Genomic DNA, 27,054 nt, shown 5'->3' on the forward strand with positions numbered 1-27,054 from the left:
AATTACTAGCTGAGGCGTGTGAACATTGGCTGTGACCGACACATTTAACTGTGTAAATGCCTGTAGTGTCTCGGTGCGGGGTGCTGGCTTTGTGGGTTACCATTAGCACCAACCTTTGCTCAAAAATTAATTAAATAAAACACCTCCGCTCCGTGTGCAGTTTGCTTTTTGCACAGTGGGCGAACGGACCTGCTTTTCAGGATAACAGGTTCTCCTGTAAATTTGAGAGGTGCAAACAGACCATAACGGGACACGGGGACAAGGTGGATGGGGCACGGGAATGGGGACGGGGTGGCTAGGGAGGTGGGGAGATCTGGGCAGGAATGGGGGGCATGGGGGAACGGGGAGGGGGTGGCTGGGACATGGGGGCGCATGGGGACATGGGCGTTAGGCCAAAGAGAGGGGCGGAGCTGTGGGGGGACCAGGACAGGGGGATGCTGGCAATGGGCAGATGGTGATGGGGTGCAGGGCTCATGCTGGGGGATCTGCCCCCCCTGCGGGGGGGGGTTGTGAAGCACTCTCCGATGGGGTGGGAAGTGAAGCACCCCCACGCTCCTGGGACACTGGGCCCCCCACAGCCCCAGAGGTCACAGCGGCCACTGTGGGGCTGGGCTTTCCCTGCTGTGGGGTGACGGTGCACAGGATGTGGGGTGCTGTGCCCCACGAGGACCCTGTGCTGGGGCCACCCTGCACGAGGCCAGGACGTGTCCCCATGTTCCTCCGGCTGGCTGCAGTGGAGCTGTGGGGGTGGTAGGTGCCACAGCAGGGCAGGGGTCCCACTGCCACTCTTGGGGGGCTGGGGGTCCCCCGGGCACTGGAGCACAGCAGGGAGGCCCACTGGTGCCACTGGGGTCTGGGGGTCCCCTGGGTATTGAAGTGTGGGGGTGTACCACTGCTTTTCTTGGAGGGGCTGGGGGGCCCCTGGGTACCACAGCGGGGCGGGGAGGGGCGTGTCCAGTTGGCACTACTGTGGGGAAAGGGGTGTCGCTGCCACTTCTGGGGGGCTGGGGGTCCCCTGGGAACCGCAGCAGGGCGGAGGGTACCCGTGGGACGGCCGGAACGGCGCGGCGCGGGTTCCGGGCGGGCCGAGGCGCGGGTGGGGACACCGGAAGTACAGGGGTCGGCGGGAGTCGGACCGGAAGCGCGGCCTGGCGCGGTTGCCGTGACAGCGGTCCCGGAGCCGCCATGGAGGCCGCGGCCGCGCTCACCGACATGTACGACCAGGCGCTGCTGGGGATCCTGCAGCACGTCGGGAACGTGGAGGAGTTCCTGCGCATCCTCTTCGGCTTCCTCTACCGCAAGACCGACTTTTACCGTCTCCTCTTGCGGCCCGGGGACCGCCTGGGCTTCCCCCCCGGCGCGGCGCAGGCCATGGCACTCCAGGTACCGGCGGGGCGCCCGGGCACGCCGCACCCCCGGCCCTGCGGCTCTCCCGGGGCCGGTGGCCCTCGGCGGGCGTGGAGGTGTCAGGCCGGGCCGCGCTGGCGGGGCGGGGGCGGACGTTGTGTCCCTCTCGCCGGGCCTCACCGGCCGCGTTTGTTCTCGCCGGGGCGCGGCGGGGCGGGTGTCTGCCCGCGGGGCGACTGGTGCTCTGGGACGGCCGCGGTGGAGACCCGCGGACCGGGGTCGGGCAGCACAGCGGCCCCCGGGTAACCGGCTCTGTGCGGGGAGGAGGAGGAGGCAGGAGGTGTTCTGGCCCGTTGGGCGAGGGGTGGGAAGAAGTGTCACCCTTGTAAAAGGACCAGGAGCCCCGGGGGCAGGCGGGGACTGTGGGACCCCTGCAGAAAGAGCTCGGGTGCAATGACCCTCTTGGACCTTGGCTGCGGCCGGCTCAAGGGGCAGGCTGGGCTCCTGGGGGGCTGCCGCGGGAGCCCGGGGTACCTGGAGAGTGGCTGAGGGCAGGTGAGAGCCCTGGGAGCCACATGGGGAGCTGGTTTGGGCTCTGCTCATAGAATCATAGAATGCATTGGGTTAGAAGGGACCTTTAGAGGCTATCTAGTCCAACCCCCCGCAGTGAGCAGGAAAAATAAAAACAAATGTCACGGAAGGCCACTTGGTTGGTCAGGCAGGACTTCCCCTTGGTGAAGCCGTGCTGGCTGCCTTGAATCACCTCCCTGTCCCCTGTGTGCCTTAGCACAGCTTCTAGGAGGATCTGTTCCATGATCTTCCCCAGCACAGAGGTGAGGCTGACAGGACGGTGGTTCCCCGGGTCCTCCTTTCTACCCTTTTTAAAGATGGGCTCAATGTTTCCCTTCTTCCAGTCCCCAGGGACTTCACCTGGCTGCCATTGACTTCTCATGTCTCATGGAGAGTGGCTTGGCAGCTACATCAGCCAGTTCCCTCAGGACCCTGGGGTGCATCTCATCAGGTCCCACAGACTCGTGTATGTCCAGGCTCCTCAGGCCATCACAAACCTGAGCTTCTCTTACAGTGGGAGGGGCTTTACCCCCCTGGTCTCCGTCCTGCGGTCCATCGGCTTGGGAGGACTGAGAGAGGTGACCATGAAGACTGAGGCAAAAAAGTTGTTGAGTCCCTCAGTCCTCTCCTTGTCTGTCGATAGTAGGCCACCATTCTTGTTCACTGGGGGGGAACGCTTTCTTTGAGTTTCCTTTTCTGGCTGACGTACTTTAGAAGCCTTTCTTGTTATTCTTTGTGCCCCTCGCCACATCCAGCTCCGGCTGCGCCTTGGTCCTTCTGACCCCATCCCTACACAACTGGGCAGTGCTGCATTAATAGGTGAAGAAGTTTGGCAGAAAATGAACCCCCTTGTGATCCAGCTGGTCCTAAGATGTCAGAGAGGCTGGGGGCGGCTGGGCTTAGATTCTGAGTGATCCCCAATTCAGCGCTGTCAGCCCATGAGGGATGCACTGACAGGACGGTCACTCTTAGCCCAGTCGTGCCCAGTAACGCCTCACGGCTGGATCCAGTAATAGTGCGGTTTATTGCAGCAACAAAAGTACAGGTCTGTGTCGGATTGCCGGTGATAAATGCGCTGTCTGCAAAGCATGTGTGAGTCTAAAGCGCTGAAACACAAAACACAAAATAACGAGCTTGTTCTCTCGATTTCCCAGGGGATCAGTAGGTGTAACCAAGTGTTCGAGTCTCGCCCAAAGGCATCCCTTTGTGGGGGGGGGAGGTTCAGCCCTCAGACTGATCCCAGCAGGCGCGATGGGATCTTCCCTCACATCCCTCTCTCTTGGAGGCATTTTTATACTATTGTATGTTGAGGTGGAGCTTGGGTGGCTCAAGTGATAGAGACCTTCGTTACTGGTGGGTGTAGGAATTCCTCGCATTGATTTCAAGGTATAGACTAAGAGAAATTCAGAGTGCAGCTCGGTGAGGGGTGGTTGTACCTTGGAGGTGGGTAGCTTTGGGGTGGAGGTGTGTCTTTTAGTATTATAATGAGATATAATGAGCAAAGCTCACCCCCGGGGCATGATGTGCAGGCACGGTTCCATGGTTCCATCCAGCCCCTGGATCTGCAGTGATTTGTGGATGAGCTTGGCCACAAAGCCTTCGCTTCACTCCCTCCTCCCCTTATCTCCCCTAGATTAGGACACTGAGCTCCCTCAGTGTTCCCAACATCTAAGAGTGCAGGTGGTGTTGCTGAGGGGACGATCACTGAACCGATTTCCAGCATGCCAACTGCATTCCACTCTGGAAGTTAACTTTTATGAACTGTGGAGATAACTTTAGCCTCAATAATTTCAACCTCAATAAGGTCACCCCCAGTAATCACTCCACAGGCAGCATCCCTATACTATTCCCAGGATATGTGTCTCTGCTTCCACTGCCTGTGAACTGCCTGCTGAGCTCAGCACCAGGCTTGCCTCAGTTGTGTGTGAGGGATGGCCAAAGCCCTGACCTGCTGTTTTTGCCACCTGACTGGACTGGATTCAGTGCTGGGGCAGTGCTGGAGGTCTCTGACTCAGGGCTTTCCTGGTCTGTCATTAATCTTTATTACCAGGGAGGAAACCAGCTCATAAAACCAGGAGTAAGGCTGGATTTGGGATGTTCATCCGCTCAGAGTGGGCGAGTTTCCCGTCCCTGGCCTGGCAGGTGGTGGGGGTGATACAGGCGCACAGATGGGAGATCCCTGCCCCTCTGTCTCCCTGGGGTGGTCTGCAGCATGATGGGGTCCTCGCCACCCCCAGCCCAATGTCCCTGCATCCCTGGATTGGCCCCTGCCATGGGAGGGCACTGGACTCTGCGGGCGAGCAGCGAGCCCAGGGAGGTCTCAGGCTGCAGAGGGAGGAGCGCGGAGCCCAAACTGCTGGGCAGCGGGGCAGTGTCAGTAGGACACTGGGCTCATGTGCGCCCTGGGCACGAGGAAGGCGCAGCACTGCAGCCGCAGCGTTCATCCCCCAGAAAGGTGTTGGCCAGGGCGGCCTTGCAGCTGCAGCCACAGGGGCTGGAGCACAGGGAGGGCACAGCGGGCAGTGCAGAAAAGACTCGCCCCCGTCCCGCTTGGCTGTGGCCCAGAGGAAGGACGTGGTTTCAAGCCTTTGCTCCACACGATCTGCACGGGGCTGGCTTGAGCTTGGGCTTTGGCTGGAGAGAAGGAGCTGGGGATGGGCTCTGTGGCTTCACGCGGAGTAAAATTGAGCACAAAGAAAGAAGCAAATGGAGCAGGGACAATACCTGGTGCTTGCCTGTGCCATGTTCTCGTCCCTTTGCTTTGCGCATCCTCTGCCCAGAGGAAGACTCAACTGAGTAGCACCACAGGCCAGTCTCCCACTGGGAGCACTGGAGCTGGCTCCGAAATATTCCCGGAAAGCAAGGGAGGGCTGTGCTTAAGGCTCACTTGCCTTCCAGCATGTGTTTACAGTGACAAATAGCACTTGGGTGGGAGTGGGGGCTGTGTGGCCTCCAGAGAGGGAGGGACAGCAGTCAGTGCCCCAACCGTGCACTGCTTCTCTCCTCCTCCCCCAGCTTCTTAGGCAGAGCTTGGCAGCTCGACTACCCACCTGGTTTGCTTTTTATCTTTCAGGCATTCAAAGTCTTTGAGCGGATGGCCCGGCAGGATGATGAGAAGAGGCGCCAAGAGCTGGAGGCGAAGCTGAGGAAGAAGGAGGAGGAGGAGGCTGCCGCAGCCGCCGAGAGGGTGAAACTGCCCCCTGCAGCTCAGGAGGTTGAGGTAGAGACAACAGCAGAGGACGTTCCAGCGGCGGATGCTGGGGGAGCTGCAGGGATGCAGGAGTCGGCCGTAGCCCAGGATGCAGCCCCCAGTCCTGCGTCAGCAGAGCCCCTGGGGGCCGCTGCCCCGGCAGAGCCCCATCCAGCAGAACTGCCCACGTAAGGATCTCTTAGTTTCTTTGTGCTCCTGGCAGGGGGGGAGGCAAAAAATACGAAGGTGATGTTCACTGTCCTGCCGTACAGGCCTTTTTGGGGCGGGGCGGCCCTCCTCTGCAGGCCCTCAGCCCTTCAGGAGGATGTGAGGATTTTCCTTGTGGGCTCCTGCGGCTGGAGCCATGGTGTAATTCCCCATGGGAGGACAGAGGTTTGTTCTCCTATGGGTAGTTTGGTGTCTGCCCTTCTGGTTGGAGAAGGGAAGGTGGCATGTCCCTGTGCGCAGCCCCACAGAGCTGGGCTGGTCCGTGCGGCTTCTCCTTGCACTGGCTGCGGTGAGGAGCGTCCCTTTTCCGGCACTCGTGGGCTGATGGTCCTGTCTGTCGCAGCTCTGGAAAACCCAGCTGCCATCCTGTAACTCTTTTCTCACAGAAATTCAGTGTCGGGCTCCCCTGGCGTGCTGTGAGACATGCCGCAGCCAGCTCGGAGCTTGCAGAGATACCCGCAGTACCTGTGAGTTGGTGCGGGCAGGCCTTGCTGCGTGGCAGGCAGTGAGGCCAGGTGTGGCATCAAACACACATGGCAAAAAATGGGTTCGGAGACCTCTGGAGGTCTCTGGCCCAGCCCTTTACTCAGAGCAGGACCAGCTTTGAAGATCAATCAGGTGCTGCAAGGAGTTTTCTCTTCAGCTGTGTTCTTTTGCTGGACTCAGTCGCTTTCAAATGCAGCCTTGGTTTTTACAAAAATGTCCTTGTTTCAAAGTCCTTCCCGGGTATCTGTGACTCTTCCAGCTCGGCTCTGCCTGCTGAGCAGTGGGGGGTGAGCTCTGGTGGGCCAGCATGGCCTTTATGAACCGCTTACCTGTGCAGGGTTCGCTCGTCCTTCCCGGGGCTTCACCTTGAGCACAAGCAAGGCAAAGCTGCCTCGCCCTCATACGCCGTTGAGTTTCAAGCTCCCGTGTCTCCTCACTGCCCGAGTCGGTGCTTTGCCTCGCCTCGGGAAGGGATGCTGTGAGCAGGCCGTGGCAGACCGCCGCTGCCTCCTCCTTCCTCCCCCGGTGCCTCCAGTGGTCAGAGCCCCACACAATGGCTGCTCTGCCCTGCACCTGCCCACCGCTGCTTTCCTGGTTGTACGTGGGGCTTCGCTGCAGTCCGTCCCCGCTGTCTTGTCGGTGCTTGGTGAGCAGGACAGCGTGGGACAGTGATCCCCGTCCTCTGGGCCAGGTTCAGGCACATCAGTGGTGAGAGTGAGCCACTGGAGAGAAGCAGGCATTCCTGGGGGAGCCCCAAGTCCTGGAAGGACAGGGGTGGCCGGTGCCCCGAGGGGCAGAAAGGCTTCGGAGCCCGGACTTTGGGGCTGCCTGCCCTCAGTGTGTAGAAGGGATGGGGGCAGTGGAAAGGTAAGTGGCAGGACTGTGGCAGAGTGCGAGCCTGCAGCCTTGGCTCCAGGCAGTGGTAGAGAGGAGGGCCTGAGCATGGCAGCTGTTGGGTGGGAGGGGAAGGGTGCCGGCCGTGCCTGGACAAAGGGCCAAGTAACTTGATCCAATGGGAAAGAGAAGGACTTGTACTTAACCGATCTGACACATATCCCAGAAGATAAAAATAAGCCAGAAACCAAAAATGAAATCACCTTAAAAGCTGCGTTCTGCTGCCTGAGCTGTCCTGTGAAAGAAAGATTGTCCTCGGGGCTGTCAGTCTGACACCTCTCCCAGCGCAAAATTAATGAGCCAAAAAAAGCCCTGTTAGAGCTGGCAGGTCTCTGCGGCCGGGCTGCACGACCACAGTGCTGACCCGTGTGTTTCCAGCCCGGTTTTATCCTAAACGGAAAGGAGAGGGAGAGACGCGAGCCCCCTGCGAGTCCACGAGCAGGAGGGAGCTGGTGCTGGTGTGGACGCCGGCTGCTTGTGCCCCCTTGCAGCCCTCATTTGTTGTGTTCTGCCACAAGAAGTTTTGAGTTGGGCCTTTTGTTGAGGGGGCAGCGGCCGTTGCGAGCGGTATTTAACTGCCTGAAAACAGATGTCAAGGCTGCGGGAAGGAAACCGGAGGGATTAGGAAGGGAGCTGAGGACTGTTGCGGGGGTAGGATGTGTCTGATGGGGACAGTTTCTGCTGCGGGTGAGGAGAGCCGTTCTTGCATGCCCAGCCAGGTGCAAAGCCCACCGCATCCTCCACCCTTTGAGTGTCTGTCCTGGCATAGCTGGAGGGAGGCTCCGGACAGATTTCAGACACTCTGGTGGTATTTTGCAGCCTGCACGTGTGGCATCCAACTCAAAGTCCTGTGTAGCAGCTCTCCCCCCCGAGTCTAGCCATGAAAAGAAGGTGCCTTCAGCTGAATACAGTCGCCCCTGCAGCTTCTGTGCTGCCCGACAAGCTTTTCTCCCTTTCCTATTCCTGCCTGCTCCTCCTCTGACTGCCCCAAACAGGCTGGTGGGGTAAAACCCTTACAGCCCCCTTGGTGCCTGCCCAGTTTGGGGGTGTGGTGGGTGAGACTGGATGCAGGAGGACCCGTCCAGCGACACGTCGCAGCCTGGTGGTTTCCAGGCCAGGAGAACAGGGTGTCTGTGGGCTCTAAGTAGGGCAGAGTGGCCAACAAGTTTGTCAGATGGCTGTAGTTGGTTTCTGTGCCTCTGGGGGGCACTGGAGCCCCCCCGAAAGGCAGCGGGGCCAGGAGCAGGCATCCTGGGCACCCCCAACAGACTATTAATAATTTAACTGGCTGCTTAATTCTGCACAGCCCCTTCTGAGCAAAACCCAGAGCCACCAGCCTGGTTACGAGGGGTGCATGAATTATGTGCGACTCCGGCAGCAAGAATGCAAAAAAGAGCTTACGAAAATATTTTCCTTCTCCCTCCCTCCTCCCCCTGCCGCTGGTGAAGAAAACTGCTGCCACCAAAATCTATATAAAAACTCGCTCATTCTGTCAACCTGACTGCTCCATGAATGTAGGGCAGGTACCATCCCAGATCTGCCAGCTCCCATCAGAGCCTTGCTGTGCACCCGGGTGCTGGGGCGCTGTTCGTGAGCATCTTGCAAAGCACAGTGAGATGGTAGCAGCTTTTTTGGGGTTGATCTGGAAGGAGAGAGTGGAATCAAGCCGGCTTTGCAGGTGGGGAGGATCACCCGCAGGCGAGGAGGGTAGGAGGGCTTGCTTCCTTGCTCTGCCAGGGGCTTGGGCAGGTCTCCCTGCATCCCTCACCTCCCCTGCCTGTGAAACACAGGTGTTGCAGTTCTCTTTTGCTTGGAAGGCTGTCCCATAAACATGCCGAGGACTGGGGTGCCTTTGGGGTGATCCACGTGCCGGGAGCTGTGCTGAGGGGGACTGGAGGTCTCCGTGCTGCTGAAGAAGCCATCTCCTCGGCCTGGCTCGCAGCTGCCCTGGGCGTCCTTGCCAACCTTCCCTGGCCGTCGTGGCTCCCATGCTCTCCCTGCCTCGCTGGGGCAGCAGAGGTGGCTGTGCCCCCCGGCACACCCCACTGCGGGGCTGCTCGTCCCAGGAGCACACGGCCGGGGCTGGCGTTGCAGCTGCACATCTCGCGCAGGCCCCAGCTCCGGCTCTTCCCCCATCTGTCCCGGAAGCCATCCTCGCCTGAGCTCAGCTCCTAATTTTGAACACCTCCGCCACCCAGCACCCTTCCCTTCCCCCAGCTTGGATTTCATCCTGCATATATTTGCCACACAGCATTTAAAATAGAGCCCGGCAGCCCACGTGTGGCACTGCGCAGCCTGGCCTGGGTGCTTGGCTTGTGCTTTCTGACTCTGGTTCCTGGCTTCCCTCTGCTCCCTTCTTTCTCTGAGTATGAACTAGGGCCATGCTCTCCTCCCCCAGTCCCATGAGCCCCATCCCAGGGGTTACTCCATGCGCAGGCAAGAGGTGGTAGCAGGAGGTTAAGAGCCGCAGCTCTGGAAGCATGTGCATGATGGTGAATGCCTCACCTTCATATATTTCTCTGTCCAGCCCTTGCGTCTCATCCGGGTGCTCTGGCCAGGCGTGCTTAGGATGGGGCAGCTCTGGACTCTTTGGGATGCTCTGTTAGAGACCGTCTTGGACCTTGGGAGAGCAGCAGGGCATTTGGTTGTCAGGCAGGTGAGGTCTCCCAGAGAAGGATCTTTGGGAAGGGTTCCCCCCAGGTGACTCCAGCCTCGTTCCTGCCTTCCCCTGGGCAGTGGAGAGCTGCTGGTCCCTCTACTCCCCTGCCCACACAGGGACGCAGGTTGGGTCGGAGCAGGCTGGCATGGAGCTGTGGCTTGGGCTGCCTTGCTGTGCACGGTGTGCCCAGGGCTTGAAATGGGACCAGCAGGACATGAAGCACTGGTGAGCACCAGGTGGGCTGAGGCAGACATGCAGCACCTCATCCGTGGGGAAGGTTTGTGGCTCCTGCCGGGGGACTTGGCACGGTGAGCCAGCGCAGAACAAAACCTCATGCCCTCCACGGCCCAGCTGTGCACCTCCTTGGGCGTGGAGAGGGAAGAAAGGGCTGAAGGAAGGGACTGTGGTAAGAAGGGGGCTGTTTGCGGCTCCATCACTGCCTCGGTTGGGCCTCAAAGGAGCCCCTGCCAGTCTTTTGCCATGTGTGACCTGGGGAAGAGACTCCCATCACCTGTACACGCAGGGCAGTTGTGCCGGGGAAGGGGATGAACGGGCAGCAGTGTTGCCTGTGCCCCGGCCTGGCCCTCGCAGCCCAGCAGAGCCTCGGCTGCCTGGACCGCCCTGTCCTGGTGAGCTCTGCCTCGGGGCCGGCCACCTGCTCCGCCGGCCCGGTAAGCGGGTGGCAGGGCTCGGCAGTGACCTACAAAAATCACTTGTGTACTTTCCGGCTCACTGTCCCTAGTGAGAAGCAGAGCAAAATTGAACTGAAATGTGTTAATCTGGTGAGCTGACTCCTCTGACACTCCAGCTCTCTCCTCTCCCAAGAGCAGCCGCTTTCATTCCAGGTTAACCCTTTGCAGGGCATGCTGGGGAGCATCCCCGAGATGATCCGGCAGCACTCTGGGAAATTTCTATGAGGCTCCCGTGTGGATCTAATTTGACTTAGCAATGGCTTGGCTTTGCTGGAAGCCCAGATGAGTTGTTTTCATCGCAAGGTCCTTGCAGGATGGGCTTTTGGCATGGCTTTGTTGTCCCCAGGGTGCCGGGGAGGGGAATTTCACTGCTGGCCACCCTTAGCAGAGGAGCAGGGCTGTGGGGACAGGCTATCGCTGCACACTGCTGGCTTCGAGGCCAGTATTGTTTGACTCCGAGGTGGTGTTACCGCAAGCTTTCTTCTCTCATGGGAAGGGAGTGGAGCCCACGGATGCTTCTGTTCAGCAGGCTCTGTTAGGGACCTGTCCAGACCAGAAGCCAGTTAAACTGGTTTCCTTTGCTGATGTCCCTGTGGGCTCTCCTGGTGAGCTCACCGCTGGAGCACAGGGTCTGTGCTGTTCTTCCAGCCTGACCCAGAAAGACAGAGCTGATCCTGATCCATATTTAAGGGAGAGTCTGTCCTGGTTCTGATTCCTTTCACGCACACGAGCTGCACAGAGGGTGCCGCAAGGCACCCGGGGCTGTGCGCAGGGAATTCCCCTGGCGCGGCCGAGGCCCGTCACGAGCAGCAGCCAGACAGACCTCCAGAGAACGGCCTGACCTGGTACAGCCGAGCTCCATCTGGCCCCGTATCCTGTCTCCATCAGTGGCAGACGCTTGGGGAAGAGAAGAAGAACAGAACGAGCGTGCGGTGATACTTCCTCTGTGTTTTCTTCCCACCGCCGGCAAATCGTGGCTCAGCAGCTTTCTGAGCCAGAGCGAGCGCTTGGTCTTTCATGTCTCTTGGTGTATTATTATTTTTTTTTCCTTTTGTCTCTGAACTTCGGCCCTTGCGTGTCTGGGGCCTCCGCGGCAGCGTCCTGTGGCAGGTCCACCACCGTGCAGCGCCACCACACGCGGCTCTTGTGTCTGCACAGGTGGAGAGGCAGCGAGCAGTTTCCCATTTCCCTTCTCTGCCCTGTGTGGGGTTTTCCTACCATGTCTGTTTTCCTCCTTTCAACCTTTTTTTAGGCTGAAGAGTCCTCATTTGCTTGGTTGTTTCTCACTTAAGCATCTTTGTGTTCCTCCTGGTCCTATACGATCCCCCTTTGCTCGTTGCCAATGCTGGGATGGCAAGGGCCGTCCCTGTGCTCTGCGCCTGTCTGAACCATCAGGGTTCTCCACTTCCTACCCTGTTTCTTTGCTCATGGGTTGTTCCACTGGCCCGGTGGGGCCAGGAAACCCTCTTCCAGCCACCTGGTCCCCCCCAGCCAACTGGCATCACTCAAACCCTTTTCCTCCCCTCCCAGCGCTCCCCAGCACTGTTGACCAGCTTTCCAGGCAGGAGCTGCAGCCCGTGGCAGCTGGGAACAGGAGCTTTGTTCAAGCCTTGCTGCTCAAAAGCCCTGTGTTGGCCAGACCCTCCTCCTTGGGCACGCCTGGGAGAGGAAAGGCAGTTCGTCCTTGGCTCATTGTGTAACACAAAGGCTGTTTCGCTCTCGGGACCTGCAGCGCTGGGCTTGTGGTACTGTTGTGTCAGGTTTCTAGGAGGGATGTGTCCAAGTTATACTGGGGGGAAGAGGAGGAACTTCTCTTTAAGTCCTCCCTGCCAAGCGGAGTCTTTCTTCTTGCAATGGAGAGAGGCTGTGGCGTCCTGCTGGGAGAATTATTTTAATACATAAACCTTCTCCCATAGCGGTTGAAACTCAACTGCTTGGGAAGCATCTTTTCAAAGAGCTGAAACACTTGAGCTGAGGATGAGATCCCTCCAGCCCTCTGTCTGATGCAGCCCTTGACCGTAACGAGCCTTTTGCAGCTGACGAGGAATTGGTTGGGGCCCAATTTTCCAGCGGGGAATCGGACTCCTCCAGCTGGGTTGCTGAGATCAGCAGCGGAGCCCCAGTTCCCATGTCACGCACTGAATCGCTTAGGGCTTTGGTTGCCCTACCAAGGTACTGAGCTCCAAAATTAGGTCCCAGGACCAAAAATAACTAAATTAAAACCTATAAATTTTTCTCTTAACAAGCAGAAAATCCCAGGGCTGGAGGCCGAGGGACAGCGTGTGCCTGATTCTTATTTAAAAAAGCAATATCTGTTTGCTTGTTTTAATATCACGTTATTCGCCAAAGGAAGCGGCGTAATGTGGAAAACTACCACGAGCGGATCCCGGCACGGCCCCGTTGTGCCATCAGGTGTCGGGAGAGATTGGGCCAGGTCGAGCGGGTGCTGTGGGGGTCTGAGGGGCTGCCTTGTCGCCTGCTCCCACAGTTCAGTCCTGTTGGACTTCTTTGGCCTTATCCCCTCTCTCCAGGGGAGCTATAATTGAATCCAGCCCAGTTTGGCTGTGTGTAGGTCTCTCGGAGGAGACCTCTGAAACCTGAGGTTGTATAAGCTCTGTGCAAACAATAAAGATCCCAGGGACTTTTCTGGACAGTTGTGTGTCCTGCTGTCCTTGACCTAAATATCCCAGCAGTAGTGAAACCTAACCCTCTGGTGATGATGCTCCGAAGCTCTCCTGCGAGCTGGCTGTGGCATTTAAACCCGCCGAATGTCAGTAAGTTGGCTCTGTCGAATGGCTCCGTAAATAATTCGGAAACCGAAAGGGAAGGCTAAAAGCTCCCCTGAAGAGCGTGAGCTTGGAAAAGGGCAAGCCTTTCCCCTGATGGGGCGACGGGCAGAGCATCTTGGTCCTGTATGGTGGGACCAGTGGGACTCCAGCTGCTGTGGGTTGGGTGGATTGGCCGTTTGGCTGCTGGGTCAGGCAGCAAAGGCATCATCTTGTGTGGGTGGTACGTTGGGCATCTTCTATGGGGGAGCCTTGGCCCCCTCTCCCCACAGCATCGTCTGGGCTTGATGATATGATGTGATACAGGGGGAAGGTGTCTTGATGCGCTCTGGTTCTGGTCATTGGTCACATCCTCGTAATGAATCAAAGCTCTGAGGCTTCCTGAAGGCAGGAGACCTTCCTGTGGAGCTGACGGTGGGCACCACAGGCTGGACCCCGGGCTGCATGGCCTAGCCAGGGCGTGCCTGAGCTTTAGGGGTGAGGGGGAAGGCATTGGCTTCTGTTTTTTGGTCTTTTTTTTTTTTGAGAGCAGGACCACCAAAGCTGCGCGCTGCGGCCTTGGAGGCGTGTGCTCAGGAGCTCTGAGGTTGGGGTAGAGGGCAACTGAGGAGCCACCGATGAACTTCTCTCCACCCCAGGGGTGAAGACAACCTTTCAAACTGGATTTGGGGTGTTTTCCCCAAGCAACCCAAACACACCTGGGCTGGAAGAAGCCCTGAGGGTCAGGAGGGGCCCCAGACCCACCCCGGGCCACTGGTGTGCTCGGGGCTGGAGCGCACTGACAGCTGGAGGGTGGCAGAGTGGATCGGAGCGGATCCCGAGGCTTGTTGACTGCAGGTGTGAACTGAGCTGTAAGAGGGAAGGGTTTGGTATTCAGCTTGCTTAACGCTTTGCCGGAGACCTAATTAACTGAAGTGTTCTGTACAAAGGCAGCCTTTATGAAACACTGGGTGCCTCCAGGACCTCAGTGAAGGTGCCGAGAGCCTGCGGTAAACGTTGCTTCTGCCTTGGTGCTTCTCGGGCAAAACCAAGAGAGATGGAGTGCAACGGTCCTGATATTTTGATGCCAAAAGATGTTAAATCTGGAGGTGGGGGGGAGGATCCTTCACAGCCTGCTTGCAGAAGGAGCACAAACCTGGTATTTTCCACGCACGCAATCCCCGCAGCTTTGGAAATGCAGCTTTCTGAAGAGGTTAAATTTTTGGCTTCTCTACCTGTTGCTTGGCTGCTCCAGCACCATCGTTGGGACCCCGAGTAGCAGAGGGCATGTCTGACCCTCTTAAAATTAATCTTAAAAGCTGTGGCTTTTTCCCTCTGGCTGTAATCCAGCTCGAGCTGGGGCTTGATGGAAGGTGTACAGGGTGCACAGACCTTCCCGTGGCTCGAGGTGGCTTTGAGTTTTCATCTGGTCATGCTGGCAAGCAGGGGGCTGGGAGCCAGGAGCTCTGGAAATCTGTATTCCAGTGCGTGTGTTGGTGCCGTCGGGCGAACGTGGCCTCTGTGTAGCAATGCGGAGAGCGCACTGCCACCCGCCTGCTGCCTGCCCAGCTGGCCGGCCCTCGCCCTGCTCCTCCCATGATGGTTTCCACCCGGATGGGCTGGGCACAGGGGCTTCCAGGGTGCTTCCCCAGGAGGGAGGGGGGATTTATGATCATGTGAAAGCCTGGAGGCTGCTGGGGTCTGACAGGAGCAGGAGCCCAGGTGGGTGACCTGACCGTCACCAGGGCAGGAGGACGGTGGCTGCTGACGCAGCACTGGTTCTCAGCCGCCCTGCACTACCTGCAGCAGCAGAGCTGAGCATGTTGCAGTGGTTTTAGGGGGACAGACTCTGAATGCTCCTCTCGTCCTCATCTACATCATCCTCCCCGCTGGATGGGAAGCCCAGCAAGATGCTTTGAGCCAAGCAACGCCGGCTGTGAGCTACAGAAAGATCAGAATGCTGCTGCCTTGGGTGAGACAGAGGCGGCGGGGCCACGGCGTGCAGGAGGTAGGGCCCTTCTTCCACCTCACCTCGAGTCCTGCCAGCACTGGCACTAGAAGCTGTGGCGGAGGCATCTGGCTTGGAGAAACCCACCTCAGGGCAGGTGTTTCCAACCAAGCCAGAGAGGAAAAGCCCTCGGCTACAGCCCCGCTGTGGTGCTGGGTGCCATGCAGCATGGCAGCCTGCCCAAAGCGCTTGCGTGTCAGCAGCAGCTTCTCTTCCTGAACTTGACGATGCTTCCTTGAGTCATCACAGTGCTAGGGACGCGGGATTAATTAAGTTGATGGACGCCACTCGCTCTAGGCTGCTGTCATGGAGCAACAGCCTTGATCCAAATGTCTGATCATTGCAATAAATGCTGGCTGGATTGACGGCGTGCAGTGCATCTCTCTGGCAGGCCCTGCTCGCTGCATGCTTATTTGGGTTAGGCACACGGACACATTGTGCCTGATTTTCTCTTTTCCTATTGCTCGGAACTTCATTATTACTTAATGAGATCTTTCCATTCTTGGCAACCTCTCGAGCTTGAAGAAGGTTTCATGCATCACACGGGGCCTCTGACAGTGGTTAAAATACAGAGCTGGGGTGGTTTTCCTCTGCTGTTTGCCGGCAGGGTGTCTCCGTACAACACCCTTCCCCTGCGTTTGCCCCACTCTAAACGGAGGAAGGTCTCATGAGGGGAGAACCTTGCTTTTGTTGTTGGGATGTGCTTGTGGGACCTGTTGCTGATGCGGGGTGTGGTAGGGTAGGACTGTTATAAATGCCTCCCTCAGGAGCAACTTTGCAGAAGGGAACAGCTCTAGGTACCCATTTCTGTGTCCAGCGGGTTGGTTGTCTCACAGCACCAGCTTCCCCCCACATCATCCGTGTTGGCCTCGGCCAGTCCTGCTTGCCCAGCTTCAGCTGTTGAGGTTGTTAGTCTTCTCCACCTGCCTCTACCTCTGGCTCACTTAACTGGCTTGACACGTTTTCCATAAAGCTGCCTAAATAATTCACCTTGACAAAGAGCAAACAGCAGTGCCGGCCCCGGAGGAAACTTTCTGTGAATGCCAAGTGATTGGAGGGTGTCTGCTATACTGGCCCACGGTGATGCCGGCGAGGTGCAGACCCCCACCCTGAGCTCAGCGGTCTGCTCAGCCGAAGAGCCAGCGCTGGCTGAGGCCACGGTGGATGCTGAGCCGTCAAGCATGCCTGACCCTGCAAAACCCGGGTATCCCCGACTTCTGTTGTTCTGCTTCCCAAGAGGGCGGGCATCCTACATCAGAAAGCTGAGATGCTCCAGGCTGAGAGGATCAGTTTCCTTAAGTAGCTCTGAAAATCCTTGAGATTTTTTCTTTGTTTTTTTTCTTTTTATGGAGAGAAAAAAAGTCCATTGGGATTACACCCATGTTAACTTCTTCCCATGATGCTTGCCCCCACCGCAGCCCCTCAGCCTGCAGCATCGGGCTGATAGACGACTGTTCCCCTGCTGCCGTATCTATTCCTCAACTTTTGTGTTCTTGCACCCAAAATCCTCACTGAAGAGGAACTCAGTGAGCTGCCCTACTTCTCCTCGTATGAAACATTAAACCAAATCCTTCGGCATTTGGTTCCTGCCCTTGGTTTGTGTCCGTCACTGCTTTTACAGAGCTGGCGCTGGAGCTGTTGCACCCCGAGGACAGAAATGCATCTAGCCGCCTGTCTGCGGAGGGGAGGATTGCTCTGCCACCATTTCCACATTGCTCAGCTCATCGTGCGTCCCCGACCCATGGAGCTGGAAAGCCCAGAATCCGAAATGCCCAGAAATCTGTACATGGGGCCCGGCGTGTGTCTTGACCGTCGTCATCCAGCCTGCACACCGGGGCCAGCTCTGCCGTCCCAGCCGCACTCAAGCAGTACCTCTTGGTGACGCTGCCACCTCTCCTCAGGTCCCGGCCCCCTCTCGCTGCTGCCGGGGCTCTGACCCCGCGCGAGGGGAACGGCTCTGGTACCGGTGACGGTGCAGCCGTGCGGTGCAGCTCCTAGGAGTGGAAAACAGATCGGCTGCTTTTCAACGGTGCATTGTTAAAGGTTTCACCTCCCCCAAAATGACACATTGCGAGCAAAAATAGAACAAGACAGAACACACAGACCCACCCACACCATCCCCACCACCCGGCAGCCAAGTGCACGCAGTGCCAAACCCTTGGTTTTAGAAGCTGATGCTTTTTCACCCTCTTTTTCCTCAGCCCTGCCACCGCCTGCCCTGGCCCAGCGGGTGGTTTGGCGTCCTGGTGAGCTGACCATTGCACCAGGAGCCACTGTGCTATCAGCAGGCTGCCGGGAGGATTGCCATCCAACCCACGCCATGCTTTGGATTCAGCTTTGATCTTTGCCTGGTGGATCTAGGGATGGGGATGTCTCTTGGTGATGGCGTTTTTGCAGGAAATTCTCTCGCCCGCTGCACGGTGGTGCTGTTGAAGCGACACAAGGGACAGGTTTGGCCGGGACAGCTGTCTCCGGCATGGTGGCAAGGCTCAGCCCAGCTCTGTGTGAGCTGGGGCCATCTCCTGCGGATGGTGAGGGAAGCTGCCTCCCAACCAGGGAGCTGGGTCCAATTTCTTGAGTGCCACCGGCGTGAAGGGTGGCATGTGCTAAGCAGACTTGGACTGGGCAAGGCTCTGGCTGGAAAATCTCCAGGAAAGGAAGAGTTGCTCCAGGAGATGGTGGAGCTGTCAGTCATTTGTCAGAGGCGTCTAACGAGGCCGAGGCCTGTGTTTGTCACCCTGAATCCTCACTTGCTCAAGAGCAGGCAGTTAAACTTGCAGGGGAGTTTATCAGGGCCTTCATGAGTTTCCCCTGTGATCCAGTTTTGGGGCACAAAGTCACCCCATTAGTTTCACATCTGAGGGTTTTGAGTGCTGGGAGCAGAGCTGGAGCAGAGCTCGGCAGTGGTGACTTGCAGGAAGGGCTGGACGGGTTCGGGCTGGCTGGTGAAGAGAGGAGCAGGTAAGGGATGGCACTACTCCTCACACTCCTGGGACAAGCAGCCGCGGCGGGAGGGAGGCTTGGGCATGAGGGGAAGCTTCGCCCCTCAGCTGAAGCCAGGTTTGGCTGGGCATATGTTGCCTGGCCAGCCCGGGAGGGCTGCGAGGACGAGGCAGCGGGGCTGAGCTTGTTGCCGGCAGCCTGCACGAGGATGCAGGGATGGCTGCGAAACATCTTGTGCTGCTCTAGTTATGGCACGGAGGGAGCAAGGACGGAGCTGTCCCGCGGGGGATGGTCGGGGCTGGGAGGAAGACTGCTTTTGCTTGTTCAGTAGTGATGCCATGCAAAGAGAAGTTTGACACAGTCATTGCAGAGCAAGTCCTGCCTCAGTTTCCCTGTAGAAGTAACCCAATCAACACTGACTTCTCCCGGGGCTGCTGTGAAGCCACTCGTGCCCTCACGGGACAATGAAATCATGCTTTGCAGGCTCTTGGGAGGGCTAAAACACCCAGGATGTGCCTGGCCAGGCTCTGCTCAGCCCTAGCACTTTCCTCCCGAGGAACAGACAGAACAAGGATGGGCCTGGTGGCTTTGTGGCAGCGAGCGGCTGCCCCGGGATTGTGTTTATCTGTGCTGTGGCCATGAGGCGTTTGCAGCTGGCATCTTACCCATGCTTGCCTTTGTGCTGATGGGTTTTCTCTCATCTTTGATGCTCTGAGTCTGCTCTAACAAGCCTTGGCCCGAGCACAGGCTTGCTGCCTCCCCTTTTAGCCTTTGAGCTTTCCCTGGGGAAGGCCGGGAAGGGGGGAATGGCCTGGAAGTAACCAGCCACTTGCTGGTTCTTGTCCGGTTCTTTGCTTGCCCTCAGGGAGCTGGTGTTTGGGGTGGCGACCCCCAGCCACCATGCCTTCCCTCTGCTGTCTGGGGGCAGGTTTGGAAGGAGCATGGTGAGCTCTGCCTCGCAGCTCAGGTCCGTGCTGATTAGAAGAAAACACTCTCTTAGGAGGAAAAACACCCAGCTGGTTTTAAACCCCAGTCAGGTTTGTCCTCTGGTTCAGTGCCTGGCCACGTACACCACGTACATGCTCGCTCCAGCCCGAGGGAGTCAGGGCGGAGGGCAGGAGCCTCACGGACCCGCGCCGTGCCTGGGCAGACCCCAACACGCGGGACACGTCCTGCAAGGGCACTGAACCAGCCCTGCTGCCCTGGGCAGCGCACAGATCCTCACCCGGGAGACAAACGTCCCTTGTCTCTGCCTGGGGCTCGTGCAGGAGGGTCTGTGGGACAATAGTGCTCCGAGAGCCGGGGCAGGGTGCTACTGCTGGGCTGGCTCTGGGTGAGGACCTGGGGACGGACGGGACGATGCCCAGGGACGTGCCGCCTCGTTTCAACCCCTTCGCTTCCCATGGGGCCCCGCAGACCCCAGTCGCCCACACCGTTCCCCCTCTCGCCCTCCAGCCTGTTCGACTCCTACAATCTGGGGGTGGCTGGGAAACCGACAGCTGGAGCCAACCCGTGCCAGCGCCTGTTCGGCGCTGCCATGCCAACCCCGTTTCCATGGCAATGGGCACCCAATGGGTGACCGCCAGGCAAGGCCAAGATGCCCGAAAAAAGTGATGCAGTGCGCCCCAAAATCACCGGCCTGAGGCTGGGAGCCCGCAGCCGCTGCCAGTTCCCGATGATGCCTGTGCCACACCAAGAATGTGATCAAAACCACCCCAGGGCGCGGATGGTTGTTAGAGGGCAAGTAAAACCCCATGAAACCATTAAGAAAAAAAAAAAAGGTGTGCGTCTGTAAGCACAGCCCCTTCAACAACACCCTCTGACCGTCTTGGAGCCTAATTTAATTAAAATCGATGGATCTTACATAATCCTCAGGGCGCTGCGCTGCTGGAATCCACCCCCAGCCGGTGCTGGCGAGGGCCACTCGGCGTGGGGGTGTTGGGAAGACAGAGATGCGGTCCCCAGGGCCAGCTGCCCCCCGGGGCCACTCGTCACCGGGCCCCCCCTTACGTAACACGCTGCAGCCCCATGTTTATACAGCTCCAGATTGAGGACTAGGTGCGTATCAAAACATTTTAAAATAACTCTGCCTTTTGTTAGCACCGCAGCTATCTTTAGAAAAGATTTTATTATATTTGAAAGCCCTCTCTGGGAGGTTTCGATGGAATAGATCCTCAGCCTGCCAGCAGGAACATGAGTGTGATGGAGATCTCCTTTCTTGGCCAGAGACACTGTATTGATTATTGCTTATCGATCTGACAAATCCCATGCTGCCCTCACAACTGCCTCCTCCTCCTTCTGAGATTTCTGCAGCTGGAAGCGGCTGGGTTTTGCTCAAAGTGTTGCTCATGATGCGCTTGCCCAATCGCCCCCTTCCAGTGCCACGCCGGGCTGGCTCTTCAGGCGTCCTGCTCCACAGCTCCATCACCTCGGTGCCAGCAACTGCCTGGGTCACAACAGCTGATGGTTTTCCCAAACACGGCTAAAACTGGGAGGAAGACAAGCAGCCCTGTTTTTTCACGGTGAACCCAGGTCGCAGCGATGGGCCGCCACCTCTGCAGCCACGGCAGTGGCTCAGGAGGCAGCACGCACCCTCCAGTGTGTGATGGTGCCCCTGCTCCAGCTGCGACGGGTGCAATGAATGCTGCAGGGAGGTGGAGGGGAAGAGGAGCTCTGTGCTCGAGCGGAGTTAGCGGGGAAGGTGCCTTGAGGCCACTGGACGCCAGCTCTGCGCCTTTTGGGCAGCCAAGTTATCTTGTGTCTTACCAGTTGTCCCGTGAGCAGCCTGACTTCTTTTGTGGCATGCTGGGGAGAGGGATGTGCAAGTCTCCTGCAATGGGCAGGGTGGCTGGGGTCTCTCTGCATCTTGGGGCTGCCGACCTGAACCTTCTCCCTTCCTAGAAAGGGCCAGCAGTGAGGGAGAGAGTGGGCATCAGCCTGAGGCATTAGGGATGCTCACAGGATGGCCAAGCAGAGGCTCTGCCCTCCGTTCTGCTTTTTGTAGCCTGCTCTCAGGTTTCCTGCTCTCTCCAGGCCCTGATCTGTCCGACACTTAGCCTGTCACCTCTTTCTTCCCCCCAGGAGACAGGAGCAGTTCCAGACAAACCCTGACAGCTACAATGGAGCTGTGCGAGACAATTATGCCTGGTCCCAAGACTACAGCGACCTGGAGATTAAAGTGCCCGTGCCCAAGCACATCGTAAAAGGCAAACAGGTAAAGTGGCGTTAATGGTGTGTCTTCCAGCATTTCCCTTGGGGTGCCCAGCTTCCCCGGGAAGCTGCGTTTGGAGCGCGAAGGCTCCTTGTCCTTCGCGCTCAAGGAGCAGGATGTGGTGGTGCCTTTTTTTCTGATGCTGGGTGTGTGGCTGGAGGGGAGCGACGGTCCCAGCCTGGCCACGTTCCCTCTGCGACTGCAGTGTCCTGTTGCTCCGGCCCCAGCAGGGTTCCCTGGCACACCACGGCACTTTCTGCCCTTTTTCTCTCTGCTTCCACTGACTGCAAACTTGCACGCGGGTTTCTGAGCCTGGCTGGGGGTGGACGCTCCTTCCCCGGTTGCTCGCTCTGGCTTGGAGTTTCTCCTGCCTTTCATTTGCAAGCGGGAGCTGCTGGAACAGCTCCTCTGGTGCTTGGGAACTGGAGCAGGCACAGCCCGTGTGAGACTGACCTGCTCTGGGTGGAAGGGAGCTGGAGCTGGGGTGCAGGCTGAGCAGCCAGACTCTCTCCCCAGCTGCCCACGTGGGCAGGGAGGTCTCACCTCCCGCCTTGGCTCAGGCAGGAACTTTCTGTCTCTGCTCGTGGCCACATTGTTCTTCCTTCACCACTTGTGTTCCCTCCTGGCAAGGGACTCGGGAGGAGTGTGCCCATGGCTGGCGGTAGTTGGACCCAGAAGTTTGAACCCTCCTGTCTTTCCAAAGTGCTGCCCTCCCCACGGCTGAGTCTGTATTTTTCCATTTGGGAAGTCCGCACTCCCCCACCTCCCATTCTCTGCTTCCAGGGCGGCTGAAATGAGCACGCTTGCGTTTGTTCACTGGTTCCAGCCTACACAGCTCCTGATCATGCCAAAGGAGTGTAATTGGCAGCAGCAACCCGGACCAGAGGGGTGAGGGAGCAAACGGCTGCCACGGGGACAGCAGGGGGACCGGGAGATGCATCTCTCCCAGTGGGTCTCTAAAACAAATCCAGGCTGTTTCTTGGAAGGATTTGAGGGCATCCAGACGGATGTTCCATCCCTCTGCATCATATTGCGATCACGATGCCTCTCCTGCCCAAGGAAGTGCCCTTTGTGCCAGGGGAGTTGTGTCCTTGCCAAAAAAAAAAACCTGCATCAGGCTTTGTCTGCCCCATCCTTTGCCACCCAGAGGCGCAGGGGCCTTGCAGGTGCTCGGAGGAGCTGGGACAGGACCTTTCCTCGACTCAGGACTGTGCCATCGCTGTGGAAGAGGCCTTGCGTGTCAGTGGGGGCGACTATCAGCGCAGCTCTGCCTGCCCTGGCCCCGGCGTCTGCCTGCGCTGCCCTCTCAGGGCGATCGATTGTTCAGATGTTGGACTTGCGAGGCATCTCCTGGTGTTTGGTTCATACATTCTTCTTGGGGCTCCTCTTGGCAGCCAGTTTTTCATTTTAAAGTGATTCTTTAAATCCCTTCCAGCCTCAGGGGACTGGAAGCAGATAGGCTGGGTCACAGGCCAGAGCAGGATGGTTCAGAGCCATTTTAAAGCTCGATGGACTTCAGACATGTTATTGATGGGCCCCTGCAGAAGAGAAGCGCTCCCCTACATTTGCCACACAGCTTCATCTTTTTAAAAAATTACCAGGTTTTTCTGGCTTCTGCCTGCCAAGGCGAGATTAAAAATCTCCCCCGTTTGGTCCCTGGGCTCAGAGCGCGCCCAGCTCTAACGCTGCTCAAAATCTTCCTTGTGACACTTTTTTGGATTCAGGCTGTTGCTATGGCACATTTTTGCTCGGGCGAGCTTAAGGTTTCCTTGTATGGAGCTCCAAAAAAGTGTCCGTGGAGCAGGAATGGGCGATGGGGTAGGTGGGAGCATCTTCCTCTGCAGTCTCCACCTCTCTGATCTACTTACAGGCGCAACAGGAGCCCATGGATCCGAGCGCTTCCCGAGCACTTAAATAGAGATAATGACAACAAGCCTCTCTTTTTGCCTGGCTCGGAGGAGACGAGCTAGATTCCTTCATAGGTTTGTGTTTGCTTGTTTGATTTGCGTGGGCGGGTGTGGGCGTTTTAGTGTGCACAGAAATTACTGTGGTGGAAAGCCACAGCAGAGAGCCGAGATCTGGGTTTCGTCGTGAGCGCCAGGAAAACCAGGCATTTTGGGGGAGAAAAGGTGCTCGTGGGGAGCTCGTGGTGGTGGACAAGCAGCCTCGGAGCCTCAGGGGTGCCCCTGCTCATGGCTGCGCTGTCAGGGCAGCGTGTTTCCCATGGGATCGCCCTTGGCTTCCCACCAGCCGCTGCCTGGGGTCCATGCCCGGTTCTGGCCAACCCAGTTTTGCTGGCTGTGCACGCCCTGCACTCAGCGTGGCAGGGCAGTGCGGGTGTCGGGGAGCGCAGGGAGAAAGGGCAGCCCCTCAGAGACCCCAGCCGCCCTCCCCTGTGGAGTAGGGATGCTGTGCAGAGGCAATTTTTCCACCAGGGCATCTGAGAAGGAGCCACTGCCCACATGCACCAAGCCCTGCGAACACAGGCACCGCCACGTGCACACGTGAGTCCTCTCGGACATTTCTCTCCACACAGGGGCAGTCAGGGCTCTCTGGCGGTGTGTGCTTTGCTCCTGTCCCCTGCCACCGCTCCCCGTGGGCTGACGTGCCAAGAGGGGCCTTTTTCCTGGCTGGAGGTAGAAGCGGGTGTTGCGATCGCTTCTCGTGCTAGCTGGTTGCACAGTGAGGTGGCTGGATTAAGCTAGTTTGGATGTCTTCTTCCATTTGGGTTTCTCCGCTCCCTCTCCTAATGCCCTGCTGGTCCCAGAGCCACCTCGAGGACGTCCCTCGGCCCGCCCAGCTGTCTTGTGCAGCCCCCTTGGAGTAGAACCCCTCTCACATTTGATTGCTCCTGTCCCCATGGATCCTACAGCCGCGATGCTGCATCTGTGCCTTCCATCTCTCCAGCCTCCCCAGCCCTCCACGCCCCAAAGAAGACAACCTAGAAGGTGACTTGGGAATCACCTTGCTTTGTTCCCCTTGGCCCTTTCTGGGCAGGCTCTGTGCTGTGCGGAGAGCCCAGTGTCAGCAATCCTGTGCCTGCGCCGTGGGAGGATGCAGTCACTGATGGTGGAGAGCAGAGCCTTGTTCCCACACCTGGTCCCTGCGGTGGGGCCTCAGCCTGGGCTGGAGGAAGCTGCTCTGCACTGCAGCCTCTCCAGAGATGTTTCCCATCCAGGAAGAGCTGCTTTTGCAGAGGCTGTCCACAGCCACGTGCCGGGTGAAAGCCAGGCGTCCGCTCCCGTCTGGCAGAGCCAGAGCTCACATCCCTTCCCCGACCCCCTGCGACCACGGTCCTGCTCCCAGCCATCGGCGTTGGAGCTCAGTCCTGGTGTCACCCTGCGCTGTGTGTGCTGGGCCTCCTCCGCTCCTGTCGAAGCCCTGGCAGCAACCTGTCACATGCAGCTGGTTTGGGGGCTTTATCTGGGTGGCATCAATCAGACGCAGCCGTGCTGCCCTCCCCGGCTGGAGCGGCTTTGCCTGTCTCTTGCCTGCGTGGAGCTAGTGAGCCGCTGGAAATCTCCTAGGTGATAATGTAATAACATTTCAAATGAGATCTGCAGAGCAGGAGGAAGATCTGGAGGAACTCTGGGAGAGAATGCAGGCAAATCTCACTGCAGTCTCCTCCTCTCGGGCCAGAGATGGGGCAGTGCCGGTGGCCACAAACCTGCCCCTTCCTGGCCAGGCTCTCCCTTAGTCCCCCAGCCCGGCTCAGGCTCTCTGCTGGCAGCAGCTCAGGGCTGAAGGGGAAAGGCGAGAGCATATGGTCTCTCTGGAGGCTGAGGGTACTGCATGCCACGCAGCAAAGTCGCAGTCTGCCTCTGTCTCCCCAGGGGAGAGCCATGTCACCTCCGCAGCAGGTCGGAGCAGGGTTCCCCATATGGCTGCTGCGGGCGGGAGCTGGCCCCGTTCCTGGGGACGGAGCTGCCTTGTCCCCTCGCCCCCACAGAGGGGAGAAGGGGAGCCGTGCTGCAGCGTTCCTCCCGCGCACGGCCCCTCCTCGCACGCCCGACGGGAGGCCTGGGCTGAGCCCAGCACCGGCTCTGGCGGTGGAAACGGAGCCAAGGAGCATGCCTTCGTTGCGGTGCAGCAGGAGCGGGGACAAGCCACTGCAGCTCTTCCCGGTGTAGAAACCCCCGAATTGCTCCCGCTCGGTAGGGAAGCGCTCAGCCCCCAGGAAGACACACACCCATGGCCAGCTCCTCACGGCGATGGCCGGGCACCCGCCGTGCTGCTCACGGCTTGGTCGCAGCAAGTGGGTGTCCAACCTTTGAGCACTGCGTGGGGGAGGCCTGTAGCATTCCTGGTTTTCTCTGTGGGGAAACTGAGGCACAGGGCAGTCACAGTGGCAGAACCAGCTGCCTTGAATCCTTCCAGGGTCTGCTGGGTCGTGCTGCCTTTAGTTTCCCAGAGAGGTTTCCTTTCTCCTCTGAGCTGCTGTTGTTTGCTCTGAAACAACAGTGGGATTCCCACCCTCCCGCTACAAGCAGGTCTAAAAGCTCTTCTCTCATCCCCAGTGAGTGTGCTTGACCCCACACCCCAACTAGCACAGCAAAAGAGTGAGCAGGAACCTTCCTGATTATTTTCTGTTTCCCTATGTGGTTGCAGGTGTCTGTGGATATCAGCAGCAGCACGATTCGCGTAGCGGTGCTGGAGGGGAGCAGCCAGCGCATCCTCATGGAAGGGAAGCTCACGCACAAGATCAACACGGAGAGTTCCCTGTGGAGCCTGGAGCCGGGGAAGTGCATTTTGGTAAGCGCGGTCCGTGCCAGCCATGCCTCCGCACCCGGGCTTGCTGCGCCGCTGGGCTTGACCCAGAAAACTGGAGTAGTTGGAAGTTTGAGCCAGATCTGGAGGTGTTTGGCTCTCCCCATCTAACGTCCCCATCTCGCTTTGCCCTGGCCTGTGTGCCGTGCCCTGCCTCCTGAGGTGCCCCGCCGTGCGAGCAACAGCAGTGTGGCGGGGTGCCAGCAGAGCAGCGCAGCCATCGGGTCAGGTGAGGAGGGCCCTGAAGTTCCAGCCTCTGGTGGTGGGAGTATGTCCGTGACCTAGAGGTGGTCGCTCTCCCCTGATCCAGGCTCGCAGGGTCTCCCAGTGGAGAGAGGCTGTGGCACCACACCACTGCGCACCCATCCTTGCCAGCTGTACCCTCTGACTCTCCTGGCCCGGCTCCTACCCCAGCATCCCGGAAGAACCCCCTTCCCTGCCATTCATTTCTGTCCTGCCTCAGGTTTCTTACTTATCCTGTTTGAAGCAGTCACTGTGGCTGCTTCCCCATTTACCTTCAGCAGGCACCGTGGCTTGCGGTGTGCCTGTTGCTCCAGCATCACCGATCGAGGTGGTTCGGGGGTTGTTGCTCCCAGCAGTGCGTTACTGGTGGGTTCCTGGCCTTGTGACTCGGTTCTGGTGTGCTCCAGATGGCCAGGCTGAGTGTGTGAGTTCTGCTGTGCTGGGGCTGTGCCCACAGCTGAAGCTGTCCTGGGGGTTACGTTGCTGCCCATCAGCCTGCGATCCTGAGTGACAAACAGTTGCCAAACTCCTGCACAAGTTTTGGGGCCAGGATCATGCTGGGAGCGGGGTTTTGCCACCTGCGGCCATCTTTGCCCTCTGCTTTTCCACCCAGGGGCTTTCCCAGATGTGTTTTGGGAGCTCTCAAGGCTGTCGTCAGCAGCAGGTGAGGCAGCTGACCTTGTGCAGGCAGCACCGTCCCTGCAAGGGAGGGATCGGGCTTCAAGCCTTCTGCCCCGTGTCACGAGGGTGGCAGCAAAGGGGCACCGAAAGCCGAGCCCCCACGGCAGGAAATCGAGTGGCACGGCACTGCCGGAGGCAGCAGTGCTGAGGGTGGCGCGTGGGGAGGCTGCGTGGGCAGCGCCGGCCACTGCAGATCCATATGGACCCACCCCGCGATGGCGGACCTGGTGCCAAAAGGGTGAGGTCCCTGCCAGAGAGAGGAGCTTCTCTGACTCTGTGAGGCCGTTGAAAGGATGTGAAGAAGGAGGCGGTGACATCATTAGCCTGCATTTTGTAAATGTTCTTACACTCCTTGAAAATTAGCTGATCT

General features: G+C 58.5%; 1 protein-coding gene across 1 annotated transcript in view; it reads left to right on the forward strand.

Annotated features, from left to right (window-relative positions):
* The first annotated feature begins 1,117 nt into the window (after positions 1 to 1,117).
* The window catches only part of NUDCD3 (NudC domain containing 3), a 33,292-nt gene continuing 7,355 nt past the window's right edge, over positions 1,118 to 27,054 (forward strand). The window contains exons 1-4 of the mRNA XM_064472748.1: positions 1,118 to 1,383; positions 4,991 to 5,295; positions 20,864 to 20,996; positions 25,602 to 25,745. Coding sequence (XP_064328818.1) covers positions 1,186 to 1,383; positions 4,991 to 5,295; positions 20,864 to 20,996; positions 25,602 to 25,745 — 780 coding nt within the window. The 5' untranslated portion in view covers positions 1,118 to 1,185. The remainder of the gene's footprint in view (positions 1,384 to 4,990; positions 5,296 to 20,863; positions 20,997 to 25,601; positions 25,746 to 27,054) is intronic.

The sequence above is a fragment of the Phalacrocorax carbo genome, chromosome 24 (genome assembly GCF_963921805.1).
Source record: "Phalacrocorax carbo chromosome 24, bPhaCar2.1, whole genome shotgun sequence".
Lineage (NCBI taxonomy): Eukaryota > Metazoa > Chordata > Aves > Suliformes > Phalacrocoracidae > Phalacrocorax > Phalacrocorax carbo.